Source organism: Ailuropoda melanoleuca, chromosome 1 (assembly GCF_002007445.2).
Source record: "Ailuropoda melanoleuca isolate Jingjing chromosome 1, ASM200744v2, whole genome shotgun sequence".
In the NCBI taxonomy this organism is placed as follows: Eukaryota; Metazoa; Chordata; class Mammalia; order Carnivora; family Ursidae; genus Ailuropoda; species Ailuropoda melanoleuca.
In genome coordinates this window covers 166658893-166680945 of record NC_048218.1, presented here as the reverse complement: position 1 = coordinate 166680945, position 22053 = coordinate 166658893, and the positions used below count along the sequence as shown (strand labels likewise).

Here is a 22053-nt window from a genome sequence, read left to right as displayed (position 1 = left end):
CCATCCATCTCCAGAACTTTCATCTTCCAAAACTGAAACTCTACTCATTAAACAGTAACTCCCCAGACCCTCCTCCTCCCGGCCCCTGGCACCCACATTCTACTTTCTACTTCTATGAATTTGACTACCGTATATACTTCATATAAGTGGAATCATTAGCATTTGTCCCCTTGTGACTGGCTTATTTCGCTTAGCATGATGTCCTTAAGGTTCATTGATACTACAGGATATGACAGGATTTCCTTCCTTTTCAAGGCTGGATGATATTCCCCGGTATTGATATATACCACATTTTGTTTATCTATTGATGGACACTTGGGTTGCTTCGACCTCTTGGCTATTGTGAATAATGCTGTTATAAACACGGTGTGCAAATATCTGTTTGAGTGCTTGCTTTCAGTTCTTTTGGGTACAGACCCAGAAGTGGAACTGCTGGATTATGTGACAATTCTATTTCAAATGTCCTTATAAACTTCATTTTAAGATCTGAATTGACAGTGTGTTTCTGCAGAGTTAAATACTGACATTTTATTAAAATTAAGATGTTTTATAATATATAAAAATATTCAGTATTTGCAAACTACTACAATTCCATACACTATAAATAAAGTCTAGTTCATTTAAAAAAATAGTTAAAATATGTAAAACACAGAGGGTTGAGAGGCAGTGATAGTTATTCCTAACAGTTAATGATCAGGTTTCAATTTCCCTGCTGCTCAAAGGAAATATGAGGCCAAACAGTGGCCATTGGAGAATATTAACATCATAACCTCAGAATATGTTTTACTAAAAAAAAACCCAGAAAAAACCAAAACCCTTTTTATCCCAGAGAAAGTTGCTATTCACAGCTAATCCAAATTCCAGAGTTTTGTTTTCATTATATTGACTTTGGACCAATTTGCTACTCAAACTGGATAATACCAGCAATTAGGATATTTCTGGTAGGTATAATCTGGACAGTGAATTAATGACCACTGGGTGATTCAGATAGTCTACCGCTTTACTCAGTGGCTGAGCCGTGAGATGCTCTGTAACTCCCAGGTGAGTAGGTCTTTTGTGTTAATTGGGGTATCTGGAACATTCCTGGAGAGGCTGCCTCTGAGCCTGTTTGCTGCTTGTGATGGGGGCAGGTAGTGTTAAACCACATACACAAGCACTACTTGACCCATCTGGGTACTACCACTGGTGATTGCTGTGTCTACACAGTAGAAGCTAAGGCAGCCTCTTCCGAGCAGAGAAAGGGTTTAAGGTCCCACAGTCCCATGAGCCAAAATGGGCAGTAGATTATCCAATGTAGTGTCATTAGCTTATTTTATTTTAAATGATTCCTAAGAATTATTTTAAAAAATCATACCCTAGCAAAGGAAGGAATCAGTCATGGTGTTGGTGGAAACCCAATCAGTATACCGCAGGAGGCCACTCTTGCTTCTGGCCAGCACTGCTTGCCAGAAAAAGTGTGGCAAGATGAATTAGGAAGCCCAGTTACACATTAGTTTGGCAATTCTTTGCTCCTTTGTTAGCTGTATTTTAATAAGATGTGTTATGTGCTGTCAGCACTGGGTGTGGGCATCCAGTTCTAGGTGGAAAAACACCTAAGCTTTCAAAGTGCTTTGAAAATATGTGATACCAATCAAGGTCTTTGGTTGCACAGCTAATCTGATAGCAGAAAAATTCTGAGCATGGGTTCTGGAGCTGAATCAATTTTCCGCCACTTACTACGTGGCCAAGGGTGATTAACAACTCCTTCTAAGCCTCAGTTTCTTCATCTGTTTGGTGGGGAGAATAATTGCATCTCTTTAAGGTCTGTTGGTGAGACTCACTGGCATCGTAGATAGAAAGTGCTTAGCTCAATGCCTGATGTGTGGCAAAGAAATGTGGTTTTTCTCTCTTTGCCATTCCATTGGAATCGATTTGTTTTTCTTTTAAGGACTGTTGCCTCTTTTGGGTGGCAGGTAGGAGCATAAGGAAATGTACTTGCTTGGATTTTTTTCTTTTCTTGAATAAACATGATATTCCTTTTTATTCCAGCCGACACCTAGAACAGTCTCTCCATTAAGCAGAGAGATGACTTGAACCTTCCAGAAAGCTAGATTTTGAGCTAACCTGGACCTGTTTCCCAACTCTGGAGAAGTGATCTCCAGCTCAACAATATGTCACTGGATATAAATGAAAAAGGATGAAGAAAGTTCTGCGTCTACCTGAGCACCGAACCCCTTGGGCGATGAGCCCCCACATGAAGTTGGCACAGTATTCACACCAATGCGGGCCTCGGAATGTGTGGACCTGTGATCCAAAAAGAAGAAGAATGTCAGAAAATTCAGTTATTTGAAGGCAGGTGGCCTTGGACATTAAACACACAGATGACGTCAAGAAACAAAGACTTCAGTGGGAGTGAGCATCCCTCACTGGGCCTTTTCTTCCCAGTGAAGTGGAGTTACAAACAGACCGGAGCAAACCCTAGAGGATTTTCAGAGATGTGCCTTGATCTCTGAAAATCCTCTACGGATCCACGGTGCCCCAGGGCAGAGTCAGAAAGGAATGTGGAGCAACAGTAAGATTACAGGGCCTGCCATCAGCTAAGGAATGAGACTCTCACCACCCCAAACGAGGCACTGTGTGGACAAACCCAAGATAGCCTGGGCCCGTCACCATAACCTGCATTTAGCTAGGCAAGTTCTGGAAGGCAGAACTCAATTACTGCATCCTTTTGACCAAAGTTGCTCCATGTGTAAAATATCCAGACAGGTATAAATAAGACATGATTATGGGACAATTAAAGGTTCCAAGGATTTAAGCCACTTCTAAAGAACAAGAAAACAAAAAACAAACCTAAAACCAAAAAACCAGGCATTAAAAAAATGAGGGAGTTGGCTGAAATGAAGGCTACCAATAGGGTCTACAGAATTGCCTTCCCTAGAGACAGGGTCCGGATTCAGCACACAGGGTGTGGCCTATGGGTGTGTAACTTCAAAGTCCTTTCTGATTGGCTCTGGTGTGAGTCTCACTGGTTGGTGCCCCAGCCAGTTAAATATTTTGAATATTATGAAGTAAGGATGGTTTTATCTCTAATTATTCAGGTACAGGTCCTCTTGTGACTGGACCATGTATTAAGTCATGATTTAAAACAAAAACAAAACAAAACAGGGGCGCCTGGGTGGCACAGCGGTTAAGCGTCTGCCTTCGGCTCAGGGCGTGATCCCGGCATTATGGGATCGAGCCCCACATCAGGCTCCTCCGCTATGAGCCTGCTTCTTCCTCTCCCACTCCCCCTGCTTGTGTTCCCTCTCTCGCTGGCTGTCTCTATCTCTGTCGAATAAATAAATAAAATCTTCAAAAACAAAACAAAACAAAAATACATGTTCTCTAGCACCAGTGAGCTTCGAGACACAGAACTAGGAGATTCCTTGAAAGCAGAAGTGGCCATGGTAAGCCAAAAACCACCACAGACAGTCAACTTGGAGACATACAAACCCATGTGGAAATGTTCTGAATTTTTACAAAATTAAAGTATTAAGAAACATTATTAAGGACTTTCAAAGTTTTAAGCCTCCATTAACAAATAAATACAGACAGTGTTATCTTTTTTAACAGACTGGGAGGCCAGTATGCTACTTTTTTTTTAATTTTAATTTTTTAATTTAAATTCAATTAATAAACATACAGTGTATTATTAGCTGCAGAGGTAGAGGTCAGTGACTCGGGATGCTAGTTTTATTTAACACAACAAAAGATGAGGATGACAACTATGGCTACAATTTGGGAAGATACTCATCAGAGCTCTACTTAAAACAAAAAAAGCATCACTTTGAGGTCTGTCTTTATTTATATATGACACTAATTGTGTATATGTAGAGTGACAAACAAAACAGACCTGGTGCCCTCTTCCTGGAACTTATAGATTTGTAAAGGCAGACAGAGTAAGCAAGTTAAAAAATCAAAAAGAACAACTTATGACCACAGTTCCTATGCACAAAACTAAGTTTAGGTATTTTAGTTTGTCACATGCAAACTGTCCAGTATACTATTTCTGCTTTGAAAAACAATGGAAAAAAAAACCCTCTCAGAATTGTTTTTACTAAAAATGGGTAATTGTGCTGTAAGGGAATACGACAAAGCCTCTTTGTAGGAATGCCGAGAATCTATCCCAGCGAGAGCTTGCACTCGCACAGAGCCAAGATGACACGGTTCATTTACAGGCCCACTCAGATTAATCATGGTCCTTAAAGAATCCCTCAGTAAGGCATTCTATTGGCAGTTGAAGATTTTCTAAATTTAGCAATCAAAGGTTTTTTAGTATTATTTTACTAGAAAGGCTCTAAAGGGATGGTGCTGGTTAGTTATGGCAACAAAGCTGATGGTTAGTTAATATATGGTTGAAATCGCAATATCAATAAAATAAAAAAAAATCATACAACTCCAAAAGAGAAGAAAAAAGTGTGTGGAAAGGGCTATAAAAGAAAAAAGAAGTTGTTACTAGAGAGACTTAAGAGAGGCCCCAGTGTTATCCACAGTGGTCAGAAAAGCTTCTCTTGGAAAACCACCTCATGCTGCTTAAAGGAGGGGAAGAGCCAAACTGGTAGGGGCAGGGTTGGAGAGCATTCCAGGCAGAAGGAATCTACGGAGGCCCTGCAGGAGCAAAAGAGCTTGGTGTGACTGAGGAATGAGAGGGCCAGGGGGCCAGAACACCAGAGTGAGGGGAGAGACCATATCTGAGGTTGAAGGTAGGAAAGGGCCTTGAAGGTTTTATTAATGAGCATAGATTTTCTTTTTATCTAGGTCCAATAAGAAACTCTTGAGGGATTTTAAGGAGGAAGATGATTAAAAAAAAAAGATATTCTGACCACCATGTTGAGAACAGATGGGAGAGTATTCATAGTGAAAGAGATTCGGAAACTAGTTGGTAGTTTCTGGTTGAGAAAGGATAGAGGCCAAGATCAGGGTGCTGGAGTTGGAGATGGGAAGTGGACGGATTTGAGGTTTATTTTTAAGACAGAATTCATAAAACTTCATGATAGAATAAACGTGGATCTTTGAGGGAAAAGGGAATTAAGAATGACTCCTAGATTCTAGATTTAGAAACCAGGTGGATGGTGATGACATTTGCTCAGATAAGGAAGACATTCTTTGGGAGAGAAATTCAAGAATTCGGCTCTGGCCAGTTTAAACTTAAATGTGTTGAGCTCAAGCAGGAATTCACACAGAATTCAATAGCTCAGAGGAGGAGAGAGGACTGGAGGTATACATTTGGCCACCCCTGACAAATAAATGGTACTTAGAATTTGTAAATGGCTAAAAACTATTAGGGATAGAAGGTAGGAAATGAAGAGAATAAAGCTCAACCCAAGCCCTCTGTGCTCTCAAACACTTAGAAGCAAGAGAGTCAAGTGCTTCGGAAGCCAAAATGTGAAGAGTATTTTAGGGAACGCGTAGTCAGTCATGTTCAATTCTGGGAAGAGGTCCAGTTCAATGAGGACTGAACACTGATTCAGACACGTGAAGTTATTAGTAACTTTGGTAAGAGCAGTCTCTTTGGATCAGTGAGGGCAAAAGTCATACTTAAGTGACATGGAGAATAAATGGGAGGTATGGAACTGGAGAAATGTGTAGGAAAATTTGTCAAGAAGTTTGGCTATGATGTCCAGCAGAGCAGTGAAATAGCTCTAGGGAGATATGGAGATAAGGGAGAATTTTATTTTTTTTTTTAAATAAAAGATGGAAGACATTAGGGCATGTTCACTTGTGGTTGGAATTGATGCAATATATACAAGAGACTGGAAATGAAGAAGAGAAGGAAGTGAAGGAGTGATGATCTTGAAAAACTGAGAGATGCTGAGCTTTGGGTCATATATGGAAGCATATTCAAAAAGAGAAACAGTTGAGATCTTTCTAGACTTAGTAAAAGCACATCTTCAGATTCAGAAAAGCTAAGTGAGTCTCAAACATGGTAAATTAAAAAATAATCTAACCTATATAGATCATATAGAAACTGCAGAATACCAAAGGACAAGCAAAGTCCTTAAAAAAAAAAACCTCCAAAAAACAAAAACAAAAAAACCCCCAAACCAAAAAAACACCCAACAGGTTGTTTTTATAAAAGGACAGCAATTATGGTGAAAACATTTCTCTTCAACAAAAAGAAGCTAGTAGATTATGGAAAAATTTCATCGAAGTGCTCAGAAAAAATTACTGCCAACCTAACTTCTATACCCAGCTAATTACCATTCAAGAGTGAGGATGAAGTAAAGATATTTTCCAGACAAATGCTAAGAGTGTTCACTCACAGATCCTTCGTCAGAGAAATACAATGGGATATATATGACTGTAGGAAGCATTTTGAACCTAGTGGGAAAGAACAGGATTCAAGGAGCCACGTTGAGCAAGAAATTGGCAACAGGGGTCGATCTAATCAAGCTGTGTCTGCATAAAACAATAGCAAGATGACTAATTTCAGGGGACTGAAACAAAGGGAGAAAACGTCATGGAAGATTGGAGGGGCTTAAAATGTTAAAGCATTCTACATTTCTCATCATTTGGGGTATGTAAGTAGAGCTGCTAATTAACTGAGGAAGATTTTAAGTTAATTACACATGTATTAGAATTTTGAGTATTTGCAGAAAGAGTGGGATGGAATCTATTAAATGAGTACGGGAAAAAGAAATAAAGATTTGATCAAGCCAATAAAAAGCAAGAAAGAAGGAAACAAAGCCATAGAGCAGCACAGTAAATACAGGGAGGAGAAAAAAAGAGAAAAATCCTTATCCATCTCTAATCACAATATATATCAATGGCCCCAACATCAAATAAAAGACAGAAATTTTCAGATATTCAAAAAAACCTTTGCAAGAAATACACTCAAAACATAATGTAATAGAAATGTTGAAAGTGAAGGGATAGAAAAAACATATGTAGCAAATGCTAGCCAACAGAAACCCCAAATAAATATCTTGATATAAAAAATATATTTTCTTTATTAGTGATAAAGATGGTCATTACATAATAATTAGAGATTTAATTTTACCCTAAAGATATAATAATCCTGAGCTGTAATGCACATGACAACACGGTCTCAAAAAATATAAAGCAAAAGTGGAAAGAATTACAAGGACAGATTGATAAATCCATAATCATAATGATTTTAACATCTATTCACAGAAATTAATAGATCAAATAGATAAAGTTAATATACGGGCTATAAAAGGGACCTCATATCCAACAATTCATAGAATATGTACTCTTTTAAAGCAACACATGAAATGTTTATGCAAACTGACCACAAACCAAGCCTCAACATATAGAAAAGAATTGATATGATAGAGACCATATTCTGATAAATGGCAATAAAATTAAAGACCTATAGTAAATAGCCAAACCCCAGCATATTTGGAAATTTAAAATAATTCTACAAATTCAGCAAAGAAAAAAAATCTTAATAGAAATATTTGAAATTGAAAGACAGAGAAAACACTCCTTATGGGGTATGGAAACTTTAAACGCATATATCAAAAATAAAGGTTGAACATTAACAAGCTAAGTATACTACTTAGGAAGCTAGAAAAATAACAAAGTGAGATAAAAAATAATAAAGATTATTGCAGAATATAAGGAGATTGAAAGAAAAGATAAAAAACCTAAAGGTGATTTTAAAAGATTTCTACAATAGGCAAAGCTTGGGCAAGACTGATCAAGAAAAACACAAGTGATAAAGAGAAACTAATGCAAATGCAATGAAGATATGAAACACAAACCTTGAGAACACTAGCTTTATACTAACAAAGTTTTAAGTTCTGTGACATGGATAATTTTCTTAAAGAATATCAATTATAAAAATGACCCCAAATAGTATAGAAAACCTACATTCAGTTATATCCATTAAGTAATTGCATCTGTAGTAAAGATCTACCCTCAAATAGTTAAAGGTCCCAAATGATTTTCTTAAGTTTTATCAAACCTTTAACAAACACATCATCTCTAACCAGTATAGACTATTTCAGATTGGAGGAGAAAAAAAGAAGAAAAGGCCCAGAATTCGCTATGTGAATACAATTTTGAGTCAAAAGCTATACAAGAACATGAAAGTAGGATTATAGGTCAATTTCATTATGACCATAAATGTAAAAATCCTAAAAAAAAAATCCTACTGAATGTAGCAGTATTATTTTAAAATGTCATGACCAAGGGGGCTTATTTCAGGAATTTAAGGTAGATAACATATCACTAGTATTCACCAAAATAACTATCGAGAGAGAAAGCACATAATCATTTCGAAAATTAGAACACCAACAATCAATAAAATTCAACATCTATTCATAACAATAGCACTTAGCATACTAGGACCAGAGGGAACTCTCCTAAAAATAGATGATTAAAGGCATCTCTGATACACAATAGTCTTCACATTTAAAAATGAAACATTAGAATAATTTCCTTTAAAGTCAGCAAAAAGATAAGGCTGTCTATAAATGCTTCTCTTGAGCGTTATCCCGCAGAGTTTAGCCAGCAGAATAAAACAAGACAAAGAGATATATAATTGAAAGAGGAAACAGGCCATCAAGTTTGCTTAGTATAAGAGCAATATGAAGAAATCAGCAGCATTACTATACAGAGCAATAATTCATTTTATTGTACAATAAAATTAAAGACTTCATTTACAGCAAAATCTAAAATAATTAGAAAATAACTAAAGACTTTAAGGACATAAATAAGAAGAGAGATATTCTATATTTGTGCATAGCAATGCTCAATATTATAAATACGTCAATTATCCTTCAAATAAATCCATAAATCCAACACAATTTCAATCAAAATCTCTGTGGTGCTTTTCACAAAACCTGGCAAGATGGCCCTAAAATCCATATGGAAGAATAAAGCCAAAAGACTAGCCATGAAAATTTTGAATAAGGAGAAGATTGTAGGAAAACACATCTGACCATATATCAAGACATCTATAGTTACAAAAAAGGAAAACACTGCAGGATAGACAAACAGACTGGCAGCGCACAGCAGAAAGGTCAGGAATTAAATCATGCCTATGTGGAGAACTGGTTTATCTCAGAAGTGGCATTACAGATTAGTGGGAAAAGGATGTCAGAGAGATGAATTATTTCCTATTTCATCCACCTATCCACCCGCTCATTATTCACTCATTTATTCCATACTTACATGCTGATTGCCTGCTTTGAACCTGGCACTGTACTAGTCCTTGGATGTACAAAGTTAAATACAACAAAGGAGCACAGACCTCCCTGCACTCAAGGATCTCATCTATAAGAATCAACGGGCAACACAAATAATTATCCTGTGGCAGTATAATAGGGATTTTAATACATTACTTCTGAGAAGTGTGGGGAAAATCACAATTGAACAGAGTTTTGAAGGATGGATAGGAGTTCACCAGACTGGGAAAGATGGAGTTTGGTGGGGAAGTAATGTTGACTGGGGTGGCAGATGACTTAGGGAGGACATTCCAAGAGGAGGAAACAGCATAGCCAAAGGCCAGTGAGGGTGGGCTTGGTTTTTGAAAGGCATTCTTTCCTTGCAGGTCGTGCAAAAAAGGAGTGACGATTTTTTTTTTTCTGGATCATCTCCAGTGGATAAGAAATCACATTGGAAATATCTCCATACTTTTGGGTAAAAATGAAAAAACAATATTTAGAAGTTTGGAAACTAGCTATAATGTTAACTTTACGTAGACAAAATAGAAACTAGCCTACTGAATGCTACAGGAAAAATACAGGATATGCCAGCCATAGATTTTCTAAAATTTCACTTTTGCCAATACTTAAAAAAATAATTGTGCATATCAAAATTGCATTTCATGTGTATTAGCCCTGCCCATATTTCCCAACATCCTTTCTCATTGATATATCCCCACTGCCTTCGATCTCATTTCTGCAGCCAAACAAATGCAGACAGACATTTTTTTGAATAGCAAATAACTTCTGTGTCCCCACAAATACACATTCCCACAGAAATAAAACAAAATGGAGATTGAAGGGAACGTAAAGTTAGTTAAACATTATTTTAGGCCCACTGCCTAATTTCCTCTTTGTGATGGGCCACTGTTTATTTTCATGGCTGATATATTGTTCAATTTTCTTTTGGGTCCACAAGGACAATCTCTAGACAAGTGGGCTCTATGTAATGTTGAGGTCACTCTCTGAACCCATTTTATTTGGGGTTGAGCTATGATGGCTACTCTCCCAGTGAAATACCCCATATCTTGAAAAATCACTGATTGGCTTTTTCCATTCTGTGAAGTTTATTGATTTTCAGGAATATCTTTTCAGAAAAAAAAAAAAAGAACACTTTGCAAACTTGAGGGCAGTAATGAAAATACCCTAGACAGGAAGAAAATACCCCAGACAGGAAGAATGTCTGTCCAAGACCATTATACTGGGCATGGTCTGCCTGGAATTCCAAAACCACACCAAACAGAAAAAGATGATATTATAGGAGATAAGGTATGTTTGACAAATAGCCCAGGAATGGCCACTTAGTAAAAACAAGGGCCAGGGTTGTCAAGAAAAATCTCAGGCGTTTCGCGAGTATCCCCTGACTTGACTCTAAATGAGCAGGATGTTATTGGTCTCGCATCTGCTGAGTCTGGAAGGCAGTATTCCCTGGTGGTTTCATAACAAGTATGTTTTGATGGGTCAATGTAGACACCATCCAAGAGAGCAACTGGCGCGGACCGGGTTCTAGACTGCAAGAAAAAGAAGGTGCTGTTTGTGATGCTACACTTGGCACGTGTTGCTTTTCCATGTCAGTACACATCCGGGTTTCTGACCCTGGGCACTGTGGACGTTTTGGGCTGGACCAATCTTTGTCATTGTAGGACGTTTAGCAGCACCCCTGGCGTCTCCCCACTAGATGCCAGCAGCAGCCTTCGGCTGGCACAACCACCATTGTCTCCAGACTGAGCCAAATGTGCCCCGGGGGTAAAGTGACCCTGATAGAGAGTCACTGGTATAAACTAAAAGTCTATCACCTCAGTTGGTCTTTTTTACTATTCATATTAATAATATCCGTAAATATGAGAACTTGATTCTTTTACTTTGGTTTGAAGAGGGTTCCTCGGGTCAAAGGCAGTTTTGCCTTCGTTGCTTTATATGCACAGAAGAGGGGGGCCAGAAGTGACTCAAGTCACCTCCAGCTACAAGTCACTGGGTTTGGGGGGCCATTGCCCGGAGTTACCCACAGAGCTGGAGGGCAGGCAGCTTGCCTGTGGTTACCCGGAGGCTCAGCAGTGCTCGGCCTCCCGAGCTCAGCCAAGGGTCTTGCCTGTCATCTACTGCTATTCCCATAATCATGTGACATTGAACTCCTGAGAAATTAGGTTAAACTTTGGACTTTCCCCTCTTGCAGGATCAGATGAAATACTGACCTTGAAGTGAACCTTTTCAGATGGGAGCGTACCAGCTGAGGGGAATTGCTCCGTGACAGGAGACCGGGCCTCCCTGAGAGGCCTGCGCGGTACCAGGGCACCACTCACCCCCAGATCCGTCTATTCAGCAGCCGTCCTACTACCTTTACAATGGATTTAATGTCTAAAACAGTGACTGCCGCAAAGCTTTTTGGGAATCTCCCCACTGCATAAAGTGATAGATTCTTGCGCTAACTTCCTCTTGGGTTTATGAGGGTGATCAGTACTGACCTTCTTCTGATGCTTCCCTGCCGCCCCCCTGCCCCCCTCCCCCGCCCAACCTCCAGGGCTCCTCCATCGTTTAGCGCATGTTTTCTCAACCCCAGCATTACTGACACGGGGCCTGGGCTGGGTAACTCTCTGTGGTGGGGCCTGGGCTGGGCGTTGTAGGATGTCTGGCGGCATCTCTGGCCTCTACTGGAGACCCCACCTGCACATCCTAGCTGTGACGGTCAGAAATGCTCTGGACATTGCCAGATGTCCTAGGGGGAGCAAGACCACTCTGGCTGAAAGCTGCCCAGTAGAAGAGCTCACATTCTTCTGTCCCCACGGTCTCTCTTGTACCTGGTAGTGCCTGGCACGTAACTGGCTCTCAGGCCATATTTGCTGAATAAAAAAGATGCCTGTTTAACAGTTTCCTCTTCTTAGAACTTTGAAAAATACCCAGCTAGTATGTACAGTGATCACTGGTGCTTTTATTTTTCTCCCCACAAAACACAAAAGGAATATTTCTCTGGACTTAACATGCCAGAATCAGCCATTTAGTCACTTAGAATAGCTCCTTTGAATTATATGTCCTTTGGAATAAAACAAAATATAAAATTAATAACAGCTAAGCACTTGGTAGGGGTCAGACTCGTTAGCACATGATTTACATTCGCGGAGCAGCTTGGCCAAGCCACTCCCTCGGTGTGTGGCCTAAGCAAGGAGTCCCTCTTGGGTTTGCTGTCAAAACCTACCTCTTTCCACCAGGCTCTGCTGCCGGAAAGACGGCATAAGAGTGGGCAAAAGTGGGCTAACACATTTTTTTAAAAGATTTTATTTATTTATTTGATAGAGAGAGAGAGAGACAGCGAGAGGGAACACAAGCAGGGGAAGTGGGAGAGGAAGAAGCAGGCTCCCAGGGGAGGAGCCTGATGCGGGGCTCGATCCCAGAATGCCGGAATCACACCCTGAGCCGAAGGCAGACGCTTAACGACTGAGCCACCCAGGCGCCCCACACATTTTTATGAAGTCAAAGAGGATGAGGGAAAAAGAGGGGTTTGCATATGGAAAGCAAAAATGTCTTATTCCAAAGCAAATGCCCACTGGACTGATAAGAATGCAAAAAGCAACGATAGGCAGAGAAACTGGAAATGGGCCACATCACCCAGACTGGGCAGTGGGGGTGCTGCCATACCCTGCACAGGTGTCCTGGCCGTAGCTCCAGGACACACTCAGCCTCCTGGACTTCTGGTCCTGGTGCCCAGGATCTCATGGGGTGGGTAGGCATGCTCGGAAGGAGCCTGCCAGCTGCAAGAACATGCTTGCACACAAGGTGTACATGGGAAGAGGGTGCTCCTGGTGCAGCCTTGGCCTACAGACGGTGGGGGACATAAAAGGGCGTGTTGGGAAACCATTTTGCTTATGTCCAGACCGGGCCACTTTTGAGAGTCACCACACCAGAAGCTGAGACAAGAAAAGTAATCCGGGGCATGTGTCTCGTCCACCATCCCCGTGTGTAAGACACTGGGCAGCACTGCCCAGCCACACCTGCTGGCCAGATGGGGAATGAGGACGGGCCTGGCACACCTTGATACGCTCCATCTCTCTGGCACAGTCTGCTGACCCTGGCCAGGGCCCATAGCTGGAAGGGCTTGCACGCAACTAACACAGGTGCAACAAGCCATGGCTGAGGGCAGACTGTGGGGCGGGGTGGGGAGACAATGTGCCATGTTAGGTAGATAGGGCCAGGAGATGTCTGCTGCACGTGCTTTCAACCAATATTCACTGACAGCCTGCATTGGGCCAGGCCCTGTTCTGGACATGGGGGTGTCTGCTGGACAACAGACACAAATCCCTGCCCCCAGCCTGAGAGGGAGTGTTTCCAGCTGGTAAGGGGAAAGCAAGCACACAAGTAAATATGGACCCTGCCAGTGGTCAGTACTATGGAGAAAAGTCAAGCTGGTAGGAGGCTGGGGAAGGGAGGGGTGGGGAATAGGAAAGGGATGGAAGGGGACGGATGAGGAAGGGACAGGGAGATGGACAGGGGATGGGGAATGTGGGGTAAGGTGGGGGTCAGGTGATTTGCTCTTCAACTTTTGGAACTTTCTGGAGCTCTGCTCCTCATCCATATTCCATATAAGGAGAGAGGAGTATCCTGCAAGGCGTGGGTGGAGCGAGAGAATTCAGTAGAAGGAGGGAGTGATGTACAAGTATGCACATGCACGTTGGGAGGGCTGAGCACCCGAGAGGGGTGAGCGGAGAAAAGGCCCAGGGTCATCAGTCTGCTTCCATCTGGCCCACCCCACACATGAAGTGAGCACCTCTTTTCCCGACAGTCTCTGTTCACTTCTGGCTCATTTCTGACTCCAAGTTTTCGCTCATGTCATTGGCATTGTCCAAAACATGCTTGCATTTTTCTATCATGTGTAGTTAGTGAGAAGAGGAAGAAACCGATGAAAGCAAAAAGAAAGGAAGGCCATGAGGAAGTACGAGTAGAAAATACAGAGACAAAGAAAGCTAAACACAAAAGCACAAGATGAGAAAGACAAAAAGATGAATGGCAAAATAATAATCGGAGCTAACCTTACCAGGCGCCCAGACCCTAAGCGATTTACATGTATTCATTAAACCTTACAACACTCCCATTCTACAGATAAGGAAACTGAGGCTGCAAGAACTAAGCTTCTCACCAAAGGTCAAGTTGCGGCCAGGACGACCAAGCTGGCCGCCACTATGTCATCACTGCGCAAAGTGGGGAAGGAAGAAAGGACAGTTATCCAGATTGTTGGGGCTCTGAAATTCATTGGCCTGGAGATTTGGAAGCTTAGCCACAAGGCGCTATTAGGGTGGACCATCTCAAAGAGAGCTCTTCTAACTACAGGAGCGCGTTTCTTTCAGTCACCAGACAAGCAGAGATGCAGACGTAAAATGAGTTAAATAAAGGAGTGTTTTTTCTGTGTATCAAAGAGTTTTCCTTTCAGAGAGGATCCTGTCAATTTCATAATTTCTTCAACAAATACCTCCTAATTCCCAGTACATGCAGGTAAGCCCGGCGACTTCGGGATTCAAATGAGCAACAGCAGCACCTGCATACTGTGTTGAAAAGCACACAACCATGAGATGAAGCATAACTTTAATGTGCTTCCAAAAGTTCTCGTTCCGGAGATAACTTTTGTCCTTTCCTTTCCCTAGACGTGCTTTCTTTAGAAAGCAAGGACAGTAGGCAGGCAGTCAGGCGCAGTGCCGGGGAGAGCTTTCTGGAAGAATGGAGCATAAGTTCCCAGTCTGTATAGGGGTGGGAGTTTCTATTCATTCCTCTGGTGAAGTTCCTGGGGAGAGCCAGGAGACAGCTTTTTACCTGGGGAAGTAGTCCTTAACGGGGCAGAAAATCTTGTTGTGGGGTTAGGTCTGCTGACCGACTGGAATCTCTCGTAGGAGCCCCTAGGCAAGAGTGCAGGCCAGGCTTAGCCTATTTACTGATAATCATGAAAATGTGATTATTTGTTCTTTTTAATGAACACTTACTTTATGCCATACATAGTACTCTCAAATAATAACCCAAATTACAAATCAAGAGAGTTTCCAAACCTATTAGACGTCAGCATAAAGAACAAATTTGTGTTTTAGGTCTTAATTTTACACTAATTCCAAGCAGATGGCAGGGGGCCTTTGATAACAGTTTTCTTTGTTTAGTTAAGTCGGTGGTGTGTTACTGAAATCCCACTGCTCTATTTATAGCACTGACCAGCTTTTAGAGGATTCCTCTAAAGACCATGCAAAATTCCCACTTAAAATTAGTTGGGGGTGGGGAGAAGGCTGAATGAGGGTGGCAGGGGCGAGGAGTGACAGAGGGAACCACCCTCTCCTGGCCCTGCCACTCATTCTTAAGGACAGTGGCACGAGCAGTACCATTGAAAGCCACAATCAAGGGACACAGAGACTCAAGGGTTTGCTATGTCTCAAAGATGTCTATTTAAAACACGGAAGAGAAATGCTCTGTCTGGCTCATGTATTTTCCTCTAACAACTTGTCTGCTCTCTGCCTTTTCTTCTCTCGATAGCTGTGTGAGAAGAGGTCACACCAAACAGATACTGACTTTTCAAGCAAACACTGAAAAAGGTGTTGATGGATTCCAGTGATAGATAATTAATACAGATCGTGTTAGCAATAGCACTATTTAAGAAAATGAGTTTCAGTTATCTTTTTATTTCAAATGTCTTTGTTTCCCCTTCAGAGATCTGAGATTTAAAAACTGAAGTCAGTTTTGGAAGTGTCAATCAACTGGATATGCTCCTGTGGTTTGCACACAAGCTTAGACACGGTATACAGAGGGAAAAGCTCTCCCCATGCAAACACATATCTCAGTAAGGGCCTAATTCCAATCGCATCTGAAAGCCGGAAGAGTTGGAATTTTCAAGAGGAGGGACAAGAATTTGCAAGTCCAAGAAGATCCCTCCTCCCAATTCATGGGGGTGCATCTGCAGGACGCAAAGAATCAGGATTTCCACTCAAAGTCAGAAAAAACACTTTCTTAAGGCAAAAAAAATAATAAGGGTAAATACAGAAAACAGAAATGAGAAAAAAAAATAAAGGCTTTCTATGCTGCCAATCAGACCTGTCACTCTTCAGCAATGGCAGAAATATCAAGAGTCCTGGCATCAATGAGGATCTAGATAATGCAATTCTGCATCCTCATGCTAAATATGGAGGGCTGGATAATTCCATTCCTCAGCTCAATTATAGCATGCAAATGCCCCAGCCGCTCGCTTCCTAAAAACAGCAGCAGGGCAAACAGACCGAACTGACACGGATGTATATTGAATAGACACATACTTGTCCTTATGAAGAACTGGAAAGCGACACAATGAAAGAGGTTTCCCTGGTCACCTCTGACAAAGGGCTTTCTAGTTCCAATAGTTACTTGGGCTACCAGTCCTAAAGGAAGCGAGTTAAAAAAAAAAAAAAAAGAAAAGCAATTCACAATTTGCTGCCCCTGCCTCCTCTTTTCTTCCTGGATCCTTCATCTCTACTCTCTCCAACTTCCAAATCGTCAGCGCATTTGCTGGGGTAAAACCTCGAACTCCATCTTATCTCTCCTCCACCCAACAGCATCCCTGGCCGGGCAATTTGGCATCAGAATCCCCTGCAGCCCTTCCTGGAAGGCACATGAGGGCAAAGGAAGCAGGCCGCGGTTTCTGATGCTAGTCCGCAATGAAGACAGCAGGGTTTCCAGTTGATACACACACATGGCAATAACCACTAAAGCTCCCCCCACTTCCCGTATCTTTTTGTTTGGTCTGGTGAGCAGGATCAAGGCTGCACCGGGAGGGAGCTTGGCAAGGCTGCCGCTGTGCCCCCCTGTACCCGGAGTGCAAACAAAAGCTCCTGGATGGTATCTCCTGTCGTGTGATTTCACAGCTGTCTACACATAAACCAAAGGAGTTAGCATTCCCCGAAAACAACGACGAAACACAGACTGTGAAATGGGCAACTGTTCTCTGTTGCTCAGAGATAGCAATACTCTTTACAGCTACGCTGAGTGGAAAAGTACCGCTTGACGTCGTCCGAAGCGCTCTCGGGGCCAGAGACGGGGCGTGCTCTGCCGCTGCCTCGGGGGCCAGCGACAGGAACAGCAAACGGGCCCGGGTCTCCAGCACTAAGCTAACACACAGAGGTGTTTCTAGGTGTCAGCATCAACAAACTGCTGTCTGAGCTCCGGTCTGACACAAAGCGGCGGTGTTACGTGCGTGGTGCACGTAGCTGACGTGGAAAGCCAAGGAACCTGCTGTCTCATTACTTCACGGACAAGGATGAGACGGAATCCCTCAACCTTGCCACCTGCCCTTTAAGAACAGAAGAAAGAGCGTGGAGGCTTGCTTACCTTAAAGTTGTGTGTCTTCTCGTAGTTGAAGTGGTTGTCGTTGTGCGTGAGGGCGGCCCTTCGGACCAGGGACGAGATCTGTGAACAGGCAAAGAGTTTGAGAGGGGGCCAAAGAACAGCGCCTCTGACTCCCACCTTCACCCCCAAGGCCACGGCCAGCAGCTCCTGGCGCTTCCTGCCTGGCTTAGGCTTCCGAACCACAGCACACTTTTTCTCATTTTCCAGCCAGCATTGCTCGGAGAGCACAGCGCCCCGACCCCACATCTTTCTAGTCTCCCCTGGAAGGCTCGGCGCGGTCAGGTTTTGCGAAGCACGGCTAATGGTCGCAGCAGATTTGAGGCAGCTGCGTCCTGTCTGCAGAGGCCTGCGGCATGTGACCTGGGCGGGCTGGGTGAGTGATGGAGGGGGCTCTGCCTCTGAATAAGGACGGGGCTTGTTTTGTGCTATTTCTTCGGCCGACGTGTGCCTGGAACAATAGCACACATTCATGGGCACAGCAGTCCCCACAAGCCGTATCCAGCGCCACCGAAGACGTGGTGGAGGCAGCCGGGCAGGCAGCTTTATTCCTCCTGCCCCAGGAGAGACCTCTCGTGCGTGCTTGCTTGCACATTTCACTCACACATACGTACACGTGCACACACACACACACCACACGCACACACACCAACTAGTTCTGATGTTCAAAGCCTGGGGCTGCATCCAATTATTTTGGGGCTCTGAACGCCATCCTGGGCTGAACTCAGGCAGATTAAACCTTTAGACCCTGATGATTGTTTAATCTCACGGGGATAAAGCCTGCCTCTCTTAAAAAAAAAAAAAAAAAAAAAAAAAACTGCCCTAGCTCTTGAAGCTTAATTTTTATTCTTATGCATGCATTAAATTAGAGCAGTCTGAACACTGAATGGGGCACAAAAAAAGAGCACAGCATTTTAGCTGAGTTCTACAGCCAGAGTTTCAACATAGAGGAGGAGGTCCTGCTCCAAGACACTCTGCAGTCTGTCTTCCCCCCTCCAACTCTAAACAATCCCTGCGCAGAGACAAGAGAATGTTCCTTAACTAAAACCAAAACGTCAAAGTTGCCTTTATTTTAAATATGACATCTTCAATGTTTATTCTGTTAACACCCAAGCCGGAGGCTCCCCATGTTCTTAAAAGCATCATCTGTTTGATGCTTTCCCTTGAGACCAAAGTTTCCGGTCCCAAGTCCCTTCACTGTAGCAGCCTTGGGACTACTCCCGATCTGCTGATAAAGTTTAATGCAGCTAATGCCTGACAGTGAAATCCATGCAGTCGGAACTAGAAAGCGAGAAGAATGTAGATAGCTAGACCATTACGTGAACGCCCAGTCCATGGAAGCCATCCTGGCCTCTACTAGACAGGGCCCCACATGCCAGGCCCTGCAAGCAGCCTTGTGAAGATTAATGCAAGGTCGGTGTTTTCCTGTAGAATTCTTTATTCCTGACAATTACCATCATTCCACTTTGGTTCAGAAGTGCATCCTTCCAGATCATCCTTGTTACCTTCGGTGATACTAAGAGCCATTTTTTTCCCTTTCTTTGAGAGGGGGAGCCAAGAGGGTGCAGAGGGAGAGGGTGAGAGAGAATCTTATGCAGATACCGCACCCTCCACGGAGCCCGATGTAGGGCTGGATTTCATGACCCTGAGATCATGACCTAAGCCGAAACCAAGAGTCAGATGCTTAACCAACTGAGCCACCCAGGCGCCCCAAAGAGCCAATGTTTATACTGAATTGTTAAGCACGATCACTTATGTTGTGCCAGACGACATTCAGAATGTGTTAAATGCACTTACTCATTTACTTTTCAGCTCATGTGTATGAGAAATAAGACTTTTACTCCCATTTTTTGGATGAAGAGATTGAGGCACCGAGAGGCGAAGCAAGTTGCCCAAGGACAGGCCATTGGCAGAAGTGGCATAGCCCGGGATTCGAACCCCAGATATCGGTGTCCAGCACCTGTATTCTTGACCACCAAGTCCTGCCTAGGCAAGCCGAGGTGGTGCCACAGCCTGCCATCATGTCCTGCTTTGTCTGAAATGCTGGCCAGTTCTGCCCCCCTTCCCATTCTTGCCCCAAAGCATCTCCACACACGCTGTACACACAGCTGCACACTCTTCTTCTTAGTCGGTTACACCTGCTCAGAAAAGGTCAGGGACCCTCCACGGCCTGATGGCATCGTGGCATTGCAGGTTTTTCATGAGCTTGTCTCAATCTACCCAGCTCCTCCATTTGCCTGCACTCCCCTCCACAAATCCTACATATCCTCTTCTCCCACACACCCTTCACCTCAGTAGCTGGCTCTGTCCTCTAGCATATTCCAGATCATGCGACATGTCCACACGCTCAACAACATTCCAACTCAGATGCCACCCTCTCCAAAAAGGCTTCTCCACACTGCCCACTGGAGGCCAACTCTCTCCCCCACAATCCCATAGGGTTTTCCCCACATTTTCCTGATTGCATTTGTCCCTATCTTCTATTAGAGTGATTTATACTTGTCCCTGCCCTATTGAGAAGTCACTGTGACAGGCTCTATGTCTAATTCACCTCTCTTTCCCTTTCACGAGTATCTAATAAAATTCCTTGCCATAGTAGGCACTGAATAAATGTAAGTTGCCGGAAGTACTTGTACCTACAGGAGGCGGGCATTGTAGAGGCAGCTGTGCAAAGGTGACTGTCCGGGGTGGGGTCTCCCACCCATCCTATGATCCCCCATCACTGTGTGTTAGCTTCCAAGGACCTAAACCTCCAGGGATCAGCCCTCTTGATGGGCCCCACCAGCCTCCTCCTTCCCATTGCCCAATCATAAAGGACATCTGCCACTCACGGGGGTTGAGTGGAAGCATGGTGTATCTTTGAAAGGCTTGCAATCCTTAGCCTAAAGGCAGAAAGACAGAGAGAAGGAATAGGGTCCCTTCCCAAGCCTTCACTGCTAGCCGACCCACAGAGACCATTTGATGGTGAGCCATTCTGGGTGGAACAGACTCTGTGAACTAAACTAGGCTAATTATATGGAGGTATGGTTTCAGAATCTAATAACACAACACTGTAAATGGAAAGTGGGCAAAAAGGGTCTCCTTTTCCTTTTGGTATATGGGTGGTTGAATACAAGGAAATCTAATATTTTCTCTTTTGTCTGTGCCTTTACTTTTAACAAGTAATTTTTACTTCTATTTGTGACAGTGGTTTCTCTTGCAGATATTTTTTCCATAGAATTTACCCAGACACAAGACACATTCAGACACGTGAAGGAACCACACACTGGTCACTTAAGATGCATCTTGACAAGGAACCAGAAGGGCTGGCAATTGAGCGAGCATTATTGTGAGTAGTGTGGATGACTCCAGATCACCCTCTTGCTACAGGAAAAATGATTACAAACATCTCTTGGTAAAATTTCCCTCTTAAAGAACTCCATCACACAGAGCTCTTCTTTACCCAAGCATCTCAAGGACAGTGCCTTGGTTTCTTTTATATCCCCCACAATGACTGATAGATACATGTGCTCTATGCACGGTGGACATTTCATACTTTGGCTGGCAATCCTTTCTAACAAAAATTTCCGTCTGACCTATTTTTGTCTACACATTCTTTAGAGGAAGCACATTTCCCTACATGCTCTGTTTCAAGCAGGGATTCTCAACCTTGGAACTACTGACATTTGGGACCACATGATTCTTTGTCATAGGAGGAGGCTGTCCTGAGCAGGGTAGGACGTTTAGTGTATCCCTTGTCTCTACTCGCCGACGCCATCAGAACCCCTTACTGTAGTAATCAAAAATCTTTCCGGACATTGCCAAGTTTTTCCTCTGGGGCAAAACTATCCACAGTGGAGAATACCTGGGTTAGATCAATAAAACAGATATTCACAGCATTGCTTCCTAGGTGCCATGTATGTACTAAGCACTTTACATACACGGACTTATTTAAGATTTATAAGGTAGGACTGTTATAATTATCCCCACTTTACACATGAGGAAATGGGAACTGGGAGTTTAAATGACTTGCCCAAGGTCATACAGCTGTTAAGTGGTAAAGCTGAGATTAGAACACAGTTACAACTAACTAGGTCTAGGCTTTTATTTATTTATTTATTTATTTATTTATTGCTAAGAACAAGTTTATTTTTTATTGTGATTAAATACGCACAACATAAAATTTACCATTTGAATCACTTTCAAGTGTACAATTCAGCGGCATTAAATACATTCACAACGCTCTGCAATCGTTACTACTATCCAGAATGTTCCCATTACCCACAATGAGACCCCACACTCAGTAAGCAGTCCCTCACCAGCCCCTCTCTTTCTGGTCCCTGGCAGCCACCAGTCTGCTTTCTATCTCCATGAATTTCCCAGTTCTGAACATTTCATATAAATGCGATCATATAATATATGGCCTTTTGTGACGTTCTTCCACTTAGGAAAATGTTTTCCAGGTTCATCAGTGCTGTAGCATGGATCACTACCTTCATTGATTTTTTTTCCTGAATAATAATCCATTGTATGGGCATAATACATTTTGTTG

At 42.8% G+C, this 22053-nt stretch overlaps 1 protein-coding gene and 1 long non-coding RNA gene across 2 annotated transcripts in view; one reads left to right on the top strand and one right to left on the bottom strand.

Moving 5' to 3' along the window:
• LOC109489438 overlaps window positions 1-2439 on the top strand; it is a 36910-nt gene extending 34471 nt beyond the window's left edge. The window contains exon 4 of the long non-coding RNA XR_004628303.1: window positions 2029-2439. This is a non-coding gene — a long non-coding RNA (uncharacterized LOC109489438). The remainder of the gene's footprint in view (window positions 1-2028) is intronic.
• CHN2 (chimerin 2) overlaps window positions 1-18177 on the bottom strand; it is a 33905-nt gene extending 15728 nt beyond the window's left edge. Inside the window, exons 1-2 of the mRNA XM_034669715.1 lie at window positions 17643-18177; window positions 2199-2283 (exon numbers count right to left, since the gene is read on the bottom strand). Coding sequence (XP_034525606.1) covers window positions 2199-2283; window positions 17643-17996 — 439 coding nt within the window. The 5' untranslated portion in view covers window positions 17997-18177. The remainder of the gene's footprint in view (window positions 1-2198; window positions 2284-17642) is intronic.
• Window positions 18178-22053: the final 3876 nt, after the last annotated feature.